A 10,702-nucleotide genomic window follows, 5' to 3' on the forward strand; every position below is an offset into this window, starting at 1 on the left:
TTTTCGCCACTAGGATCGGTGAAAGTCTCGTCTGAACATCCGATTACACCGGACACCCTCGGACCGAATATGTCATCGGATAATTCGTCTGTTAGCCGCAGGGGAATGATATGTGCTGCTGATCGAACAGCATCAAATGCTGGTTGCTGATCATCAACTATGGCAAAAAAAATGTGACGGGTAAGATTTATAAATTTACGAATTTAGTTTATTTTCAGCGATCCCTAATTTTGTTTTTCTTCTCTATAGGCCTACTCCAGCTGGGTGTGGCAGGCGATGGCAACGGGTAGGATTGTAAAGTTTGTTTTATTTTTTATGCATTTACCTGTTTTGTACCATTTTAGGATGGTTTCCACCGGATACGGTGAAACATTACGTCGCTGAAATCGGTGGAAGCCCCAGCTGAGTAGCAGAATCTACCGGACGTCTTCCAGTTTGAAAGGTCAAATTACTCCGGATGCGGCGTTGGTTTTCGGAAGTCCCGGCTGACCAGCAGACCACTCAGGATGCCCTCCGGGATCAAATACGCAATAGGAAAATTCGTCGGTTGGCAGGAGGACAAAAAACTTTCGAACTTTCGAAGGCTGCTACTGAACATAAGAAAATGTTGGCTGCTACTCACCAACTTGGACAAAAAAAAAGTTACTGGAAATAAACTAATTTCACACATTTACTTTGTCTAGATTTAGTCCGAAATTTCAATAATTTTCTTTTAAAAAATATAATCCCTTTCGAAACCATGCCCAAATTTTAAAAATTCTGAGTTGTTTTGGCTCAGATCGTTCAGACGCTTCTTCAAAATGCCTGATTAAAAACAACTCAAAATTCGCGAAAACCCCTACAATTCATTTCTGAGTTTTGCCGTTCTAATCAAAATTTGAGTTTTCCCAGTTTTGGAGCATTTTGAATTGTTTTCCTTCAAATCTGAGTCAATGAGAATTAGAGTGTAGTGCAGGCATGTCAAAAGTGTGCGGGCCGCATTAAAAATTTTCTATGACGTAGAGGGCCGCAGCCAAAATCAGTTAAATCGATACATTCAGCTTTAGTTTTTTTGCAGTAATATTGTACATCAGTGGTGTTTTTATTTTGAGACAATTTAAGACGGGGCTACGCGAACCCCCAGTTTGACATGCCTGTCCTAGTGAAATGACCGATCCAGAACCGATGCCTGCAACTACAGCCGCAGTTTCCATGAAGTTGCCGGATTTCTGGAAAACCGATCCTACAATGTGGTTTGCTCAGGTCGAAGCCCAATTCGCTCTCGGTGGAGTTACACAGGATAGGACGAAATTTTTCCATATTGTGGTCAAAATCGATCAAACAGTCATCTGCCACGTGTCAGATCTCATAAAAACACCACCTGAGTAAAACAAATACGAAGCGATCAATGCCCGATTTATATCTTGTTTTGAATTAACCCCACAGTCGAAACTAGAGAAACTTCTTGTATCCTGTATTTGGGAGACTTTCGCCCGACGCATATCATTTAGCAGAAAAAGAACAACACCAAACATCACAATTACACTAGAAGATCAGAATGTAGAAAAATGTGAACGAGTTAGGGATTTAGGAATTATCTTAGACTCTAAACTTACTTTCACAGACCATTACAATACTATCATCCATAGGGCAAATAACATTCTGGGCTTTATTAAGCGCTTTTGCTTTAATTTTCAAGACCCATACACAATAAAAACACTATATATTGCCTATGTAAGGTCTTTACTGGAATATTGCAGCGTTGTTTGGTCCCCTTATTCAATTTCACACGAAGAAAGAATAGAATCAGTACAAAAGCAATTTCTACTATATGCCCTTCGTAAATTAGGTTGGACATCATTCCCACTTCCATCATATAAAGCGCGCTGCATGCTCATTGACATACAAACACTAAAAGTACGCCGTGAATATGCAATGGTTTCATTTGTAAACGATATTGTTTCGCAGCGTATTGACTCAAATGAAATTCTATCAAAATTAAACTTTTATGCACCTTCTCGGCAACTCCGAAATCGAAATTTATTTTTCATTAATCACTATCGCACAAACTACGCGAAAAACGGGCCAATAAATCGCATGATGGCCTCTTACAATCAACACTGCGAAACCATTGACTTTACAATGTCTCGGCAAAAACTCAAACAATATTTTAATCGAAGAAATCTAAACTCTTAAGGAGAAATTGTAAAGCAGACACTGCTTAAACCTATTCTTAAGGAAATGCACATGTATCAAACTAGTCTACATTACGGTTGACGAATAAATAAATAAATAAATAAAATGAATTTGTTGGCCAAGATGTTTAAACTTTCCTCCGGGCTAAATGTCGACGACGCCTTGTTGAAAATGCTGTTTCTACAACGTCTCCCATCCAACGTTCGCACGGTTCTGTCTATCAACGGTCTTCCCAAATTAGCCGAAATGGCGGATGAAATGATCAAGCTGGTTCCAGACACTACCGTTTTAAAATTAGAATCCGCAGCTGTCAAAAATGTTCCCGAAAGCGATTTGGAAGAGCAAGTCGCAGCTCTTACGGCTGAGGTTCGTCGACTCAAAACTATGCCTGGACGCAGTCGATCTAGATCAACTTCTCGTCCCCGATCTGGTTTCGAAATCTGTTGGTATCATCGAAAGTACGCAGAGCGAGACGAACGTTGTCGTAGTCGGTGTCAGTTTAAAAATCCAAAAAACTAGATTACCGCCCACCCGGCATCGGTGTGGTGGACGCTAATAATTCTAGTCAACGTTTACAAATTTTTGACCGAACATCGAAACAAAAGTATCTTATTGATACTGGCTCTGATGCCTCGATACTTCCGGCAAATCGAAGCGATAAATCGTACGGTACATCACCTTTCCAACTCCACGTAACGAACGTCTCTAAAATCCGAGCATACGATTGCAAATTTGTGACAACAGATCTTGGACCGCGCCGTCGATTTTCATGTATTTTTTTAATAGCCGATGTGACAACAGCAATCATAGGAGCAGATTTTTTGTCATATTTTGGTATCTTTGTTGATCTCGGCAATCGTACTAAGCTATATTCGGGGGTTTGCTCAGGCTTCTGTTCATACTGTTACGACCGTTTATATCAATCATCCGTTTCGAGATCTCCTTTTAGAATAAGATAAAGATTAGATAACGACACACATGCGTATAGAAGTTCTACACGGTGTTACACATCACATACAAACAAAAGGCTCACCCGTCGCTTCTAAAGCTCGGAGGATGGTTCCCGATAAGCTACAAGCAGCCCGTAAGGATTTCAAAACAATGATCGAGTTGGAAATTTGCAGGCTGTCAAAAAGTTGTTGGGCCAGCCCTTTGCATTGTGTGCTTAAAAAGAACGGAGAATGGTGCTTCGTCGGAGACTATCGTGGATTAAACCGAATTACCGTACCGGACCGCTACCCGGTCCCTCACATCCACGATCTTCTTAACAGTTTTTTGGGAAAAAAAACATTTTCAACGTAGGGGAGGAGCGGGCTATATGCGCCTATTAAGCAGAACACTGATTTAATCAAATATCACATCGAATATGTGTACAAAAACTATATACACGTGTGCAGGCATCTGTTTTCTATACATTGGAGTAATTTTTATGTTAAAATTTTCTTCTGTTTCCAAGAAAATGATTTTATTAAAAATGTTGTCTAAAATGCCGAACCTCAAACCGTGCGGGCTAAATGCGCCTATTTATGTTTTGAACAAAATTTATGTTTCTTGGACAATATTTCCGTATAATTTCATTGAAACTGATAGAAAGTAATAATTTCCGTACGACAAAACTGAAGTTTTATAAAAATTTATGTATATTATAATTTTATGGAATAAAACAAAAGTTAGGTTTGCCATACTATGGAGGCAGTTCATCCATGAGAAAAACTTTATCAAATCTGTTTTTAGATCTTCAATTCTCTCTTAAGATGTTATTCAGAGCTTAGATTTGAAGGTCCAATGATAAAAATCATTTATTTATCCTATTTAACCTGTTATTTTAGGATGGAGGCATTTTACAAACATGATGGGGGCATACAAAAACACTCTATTAATCCACTACATAATCATTATTAAACCTCCACAAAAGCTGAAATATGTTTAATTTCTTAAGTTCATTTGAGTAAGAAACAAAAACCATCCTAGTTTTTGTTTTAAGCTTCTTTACGTATAATTTTTAAAAGTCGAAATATTACATCAAAATGTATCAAAACCTTGTATGATTTTTTAATTTTTTTTGAGTTTGTAAATTCATAAAATTCTTCCTTGCCTTATGTTCTAAGCGTATCACCCTCAAAATGCATTGGTCGGATAAGCTGTCTAGTCAGCCATTTCATCAAACAGCCGAAGGGTCATTTAACCCGATAAGCCCATTTAGGAAACCTTTCCCCTATAGTACGCTAATGCAGAGCAAAGGCGGGAGCAATTCATGGGAGCTTTTCATCAACATGCCCTCTAGCCTAAAATTTCAACACCTATCAAGCTTTCTCCTATTGGCGCACTAATGCCTGTCTATCCACCTTTCTTTCAAATTCTATAAAATAAATTCTCTCTAGTTTTCATTCCGCCGCACATGCCATTAAAAATTATAATCATATAAATTACGGCAATTAAAATCATATAACATGTCAAAAGACATATGTATGTTCATAAGTACAGTTCTTCTAAGGATGTACATTAGACCGCTGCAAACTTTGCATGGAAATTTCAAACTCTTAAATTTTACACCTCCCATTACTTTTTTTGGAGATTTTGCTGCCAGAAATAGCCATAAAAATTTTGAAAGCGATCCATCCTGTCTTGAATTAGCGCAACGCGTTTTAACTTTGTATGAAAATTCGTATGGGAAAACAAAGTTTTTAATTCAAAAATCTCCAGAGATGTACTAAGAGCTTCAAAAAATATAACTTTGGATGAAAAATATTCCCTGGTTTTTTTGTTTCATTTTTTTTTTTTTTTTTTAATTTCATCGTTTTTGACTGCTTTTTGAAATTTTTGAAAGCATAAGATGAAAATAAAAAATCTCAAAAATCTGCTTTGCATTGCAAAAGAATTTATTGATTTATAAAACCTTTGCAAAAACATTTCATAAAATTATTAAAAGCTCTAGCAAATAAAGTCTGCCATTTTCCAATACTTTTCAATGGATTCAGATTTTTCATTTTGAAATGGTTGTAACTTTTTACATGAAATACTTAGCTGCCTGCCTTCCTTTGCTAACGTGATGTCCAGAAAGTAGAACTTTTTATCGGGACCAAAAAATTAAAAAAAAATAAATTTCCTTTTCTTTTGAACAGCTGATGATGATTAAAAATTTACCACTAACTGTGATTCATATCGTTTCTTTCAATAATAATTCAAGTGGAGGAAATCTTATAATTATTTGAATTTCCAATGAGTGAATCACAAATTCTTGATTTCTGGATATATGAAGTTTGTCACGGTTTATAGGCTTATACAAAAGCATGGAGGTACAAAAATGTATTTGAACGAGATAGTTGGGTACATATTGAAGCGCCTTCCGTTAATTCACTGCTAAAAATCAACTCATAGAGACTGCAAGTCCCTTTCCAATGGTCAATTGACCAAGCAAAGGCGCACAAAACATGCAGTGATTGAAATTTAGTGGAAAAATACCTTACACGAATTATTATAAAATTTTTCCATTTTAAATTAATGTATTCTTACCTACCCATATAAACAAGATCAAAATACCGGAATGTGAAAATTTGTTGGTGGCAAAGGGTACAAGTGTCAGAATGAAAAAAAAAAGTTAACGTCAAATAACCCTTTTTGTGAAAATTTTGTAAAAAAGATCACTCTCATAAAAAAAAAACTTCATAAAAATATATACATATGAAATCTACTAAACATAACACAACGAAGTTCAAGTGTTTTTTTTTCTCGAAATCAGTTTTCATGCACTTATACCCCTTTGGCTCTAAGGGTCTCATTTATGCTTTTGCTTTTTTTCCTTGTTGTTTAATGTGCAGCAAAATTTCAAAAACCTTCACAATTTTGTTTTGATTTATCATTAGGAATTTAACGCAACATGAATTTTCCAGCGCCATCATCAATAAAACTACATTCAGGTACCGAATGTAATCATGAAGAAGTGTGGGTTCCCTAAATTATTTCTCCATCGTCTACTAAATGATGTAACATTGACTTACCGAACGCCAGCAGCTGTTACAGTGAACAAAAAAAAAAGGGAAAACTGAATCGGCTACCCATATCTCCCTCAGATTCTCGAATCATCCGAAAGGTACACCTCCATGTATTTCTGAGAGATGGAACAAAAACTAAACATAAAAGCTCCCCAGGTTATTTTTCGATGATAGAATCTCACTGTCTCGAAAAGCGTATGCAACTTTCTCCGATTCGGTTTGGTGGAATACATATGGCCAAGGTAGGAAGGAAGGTGAAAAAAGAGCACCCACCCAAAAGGTTAGCCATGTATGCCAATTACGAATTCGTTATCCTTCTGGCTGGTGCCTTCCTTCCCTTGTCGCTGCGAACAGGAATCGGAAACGGAACCAGGGCCCGGTTTATTCTCATGAATAATGGACACATGACGATGCAATAATGTTTTTGCTAAAAGGTTTTCTTTTATCCTCCGGCACATTCCTTGGTTCTTTTTGATCGGATTGTGCAGCAGAGGTTGGGCAGGGAAGCGATTGATTTAAGTGGGTCGAGACACAGATTCAGTTGCCAGCTCCTTTGAGCTGAAGTGAACTATATTTGGTGTTAAGACTCTACTAAAGTACACTACATAAACTAAACAAGACGATCCGAGGGATTACACCTGATACCGTTAACGTTGGGCTCGTGAGCTACGAATTCCTGCCCATCGAGGACCAGTTTGTAGACGCCGAGCAGGTCGACCAAATCGGAACAGCTGATGGGATTGTTTTGAATTCCGAAGTTTTGAAGACTTCTGCTACGCTTCAGCTGATCTGCGTTGACGTAGGGTATCTGATTGCCGTGCAGTAGGAGCACACGCAGATATTTGAGGGGTACAAAAACCAGATAGTTGAGGTCACTGAGCTCGTTGTAGGATAGATCGATCTCGTCAATCAGGTCATATTTCCGGATCGAAAACGTGCCAAATTCCACGTGAGAAATGCGATTGTACCGTAGATTGATGTAATTCACAGACGAGAGATCCGAAAATATCCCAATCGGTAGCGTTTCGATATCGTTGTGTGACAAATCCAGTGATGCCAGATTATCCTGTCCTCGGAAGACATCCAACGGAATACCAGCGAAGGTAAAATTCATGTTGCTCATCGTCAGGGTGTGGAGAGTGCCTAAGGGCTTGAGAAAATTGAAATTCCTCAACTGTCTGTTACCCGAGAGTGTAAGAATTTCCAGCTCTGATCCATTGTTGAAAGCAGTTGGTCCAATCCCGATCAACTTGTTATCGCTTAGATCCACATTTTTCACGACCATAAACGAATTGTTTTCTATGATAGAAATATTATTCTTAGACAGCGATATCGTCAAACTGCGTTTCCGCAAACTATACGGCTCGTAAATTATAACCATTGAACCTGCATTGATTCGTGTTATGTAATTATTACTCAGGTCCAACAATTCCAGTGACTCCAAACGATTGAAAATTCCTACAGGCACCGTCACAATCTTGTTATTACTTAGATTCAGCGTTTTTAAATTTTTCATTCCGCTGAAAATATTTTTATCTACTAATTCCAAATCGAGTTTCATATCCGGCATCTGCAAATCGAGCAGTTCAATCAGCTTCATAACGACACTTACATCTCTCAACAGCGGATTCCCTCCAATATTCAAAGACTGCACCTCTTCCGGCCATTCAAAGGCCCCAGCCGAAAACTCCCGCAATCGATTTGAGGAAACATCCAGATGTACAACCGTGGCAAATGTCTTCTCCAAAATCCGTACCAGTTTAATCCCCGTTGCACGTACCCTCTTAATGTAAGGAATCCGTGGCAACGTATGAATGTGGCAGTCGAAAAACTCGATCACATCAGCGCCCTCTGATCCTTCCATATTCTTGAAACGATCTCCCTCCGAGGCGTAGACATTCCGCAGATAGCAAACGCGATCCTCGATATCGCAGCCCAGCTTCAGCACGGCCGACGTTGTCGTCGGGGAACTTGGTGGAATCACCAGGGCAAAGCAAGTAAACAACAGCAGCAGAGCTGCGATCTGCTGCGTAGTCATGTTGAACTAGAACTAAACTTCTATGCTGCTGATAAGCTGCTGTTGGTCAACCGGAAGAATCGTGCTCGTGTTATCACTTTTTACGAGATGGGAGAAAAATAAGTCACAAATCCGTTGTATGTTCCGCGAGAGAGTAATAATTTTTCTAAATAAATTTTAGTAATTACAGTATTTAAAGCAACGAATCTCTTAAGGCATGCTGATTATTTCACTATTCATGAAATGATTGAAACGCGTAAAAATCTTACGTCCAAATTCATGTTTTACATTACCACCTTGCTTTTTTATGTGACACAATTTTAAATCACTTCCTCCATTGGATTGGTTGAATCAAAATGTTTCTTATAATCAACTAGTTATCTATTTTTATAACTCCACAACAGAACTCTACTTATGAATTTAACAAGAATCAATCCAAATCAGTAACCAGCCTATTTAAGTTATGTTACCAATTTATGAAGAGCAGGAGAGGAGTAGGCTGTTGCCGTCGATGAAGGTTGTGTTTTTTTTTCGGCTAGAAATTTGTCAAGACTCTCGAACCTTAAATTCAAAAATTAATTTGAGCCAAATAGTTATGAAATGTGAGCAGAAACAGATTACATCTAAATTTGATTTTCTATCAAGAAATCTTTGGACAACCGGAATGTGATCCAGATGATGCTACTTGATATAAAATTTCCTAACTTCTTGATTGATGTCGGCCGTTCACACTAAGCGGAGTGAACCATTCAGGTGCTTTGGTTTCTGGAAGATATCCAAATCGAAAATTCATCAAATTGAAGCTTTTGGTAAAGTTGTAAATGATAAGATATTGGAATAAGAGAAAGGTTTTGAATGCCCATATCAGGCAGGTTAAATGCAAAATGAATATTCGGCCGAATATTCAGTCGAATACTTAATAAAAATACAAAAGCTACTAGGGTAGGGGCACCAACCTCCTTCGTATCCCTCTGATTCGTCTTAATTAATGAATGCATGTGAAGTAGACAATGTGCAACTCGAGACCCCATACACCCAACCTTCGGGTAGTGGTCATATCACCTCTTGTCTGCAACTCCGATTCTCTACCTCCCCGTGGTACTAGCTGGGGTGCGAGCAACCTTAGCGGAGATCGGGTACCCAACCCCGGTGGATGCTTTGGTCGCATGCAGAATGAGTTAGGGGGCTTCGCACGCGTCTGTTCTCCATGTTAGGGGCGGCGTGCGGAGTGCAACAACGTCCTGGTGGTGTTCGGGACCCAAAACAGCAACATCACGACGGTCCTCCTGCGAGATAGTGGGGTTAGCTGCGGGCCTTGCGAGCCTGTGACTACTAAAAAACATAAGCAACGAATAACGAACAACAAATTTCGGATGGAAATCGGCAAAGACCCACGCGACGAAAAGGGACTAGCGATTGGAAACTTGGAACATGGAACTGCCGATCTCTAAATTTTGTGGGCAGTACCCACGTGCTCTCCAACGAATTGAAGAGCCGCAAATTCGACATCGTAGCGCTGCAGGAGGTATGCTGGAAGGGCTCCACGGTACGAACGTATCCAGATGGTCGTGCCATCTACCAGAGCTGCGGCAACACACACGAGCTTGGAACAGCTTTTAAAGTGATGGTAAAGATGCAAAAGCGCGTGATCGGGTGGTGGCCGATCAACTCACGAATGTGCCGGTTGAGAATCAAGGGCCGGTTCTTCAACATCAGCATCATCAACGTGCACAGCCCTCACCTCGGAAGTACCGGTGACGACAAAGACGAATTCTACGCGCAGCTGGAGCGTGAATACGACCGTTGCCCAAAACATGATATCAAGATCGTCATCGGGGAATTCAATGCTCAGGTCGGCCAGGAGGAGGAATTTAAACCAACAATTGGAAGGTTCAGCGCGCACCAGCTGACCAACGAAAACGGCCTCAGACTCATTGATTTCGCCGCCTCCAAACGAATGGCCGTACGTAGTACCTTTTTTCAGCACCGCCTCCCACACAAGTACACCTGGAGATCACCGTACCAAACTCAATCACAGATCGACCACGTTTTGATAGACAGCCGGCACTTCTCAGACATCATCGACGTCAGATCCTGTCGGGGCGCCAACATCGAGTCGGACCATTATCTGGTGATGGTGAAGATGCGCCCAAAACTCTCCGTAGTGAACAACACGCGAAACCGGCGCCCGCCTCGGTTAAATATCGCGCGACTGAAGCAACCTGAGGTCGCGGCAGACTACGCGCAATCGGTCGAAGCAGCGCTGCCGGCAGAGGGCGAGCTTGACGAAGCCCCTCTCGAGGACTGTTGGGATACCATCAAAACAGCCATCAACAGTGCTGCGGAGAACGTCATCGGTTATGTGGAGCGATCTCGACGGAACGACTGGTTCGACGAGGAGTGTAGGAGGGTGATGGACGAAGAGAATGCCGCGCGGCAGTAGTGCAAAGAGGCACCCGTCGAAATGTGGAAAATCACCGACAGCGGAAGAGGCAGCGAGTTCGACTTTTCCAGGAGA

General features: G+C 40.2%; 1 protein-coding gene across 1 annotated transcript; it reads right to left on the bottom strand.

The window, feature by feature from the left end:
• Positions 1 to 6,703: 6,703 nt before the first annotated feature.
• LOC129753789 (leucine-rich repeat transmembrane neuronal protein 3-like) lies at positions 6,704 to 8,205 on the bottom strand. The gene has a single exon (XM_055749636.1). It carries the CDS (start codon positions 8,203 to 8,205, stop codon positions 6,778 to 6,780), a length of 1,428 nt encoding a protein of 475 aa, XP_055605611.1. The 3' UTR covers positions 6,704 to 6,777.
• Positions 8,206 to 10,702: the final 2,497 nt, after the last annotated feature.

Source organism: Uranotaenia lowii, chromosome 3 (assembly GCF_029784155.1).
Source record: "Uranotaenia lowii strain MFRU-FL chromosome 3, ASM2978415v1, whole genome shotgun sequence".
Taxonomy (NCBI): domain Eukaryota; kingdom Metazoa; phylum Arthropoda; class Insecta; order Diptera; family Culicidae; genus Uranotaenia; species Uranotaenia lowii.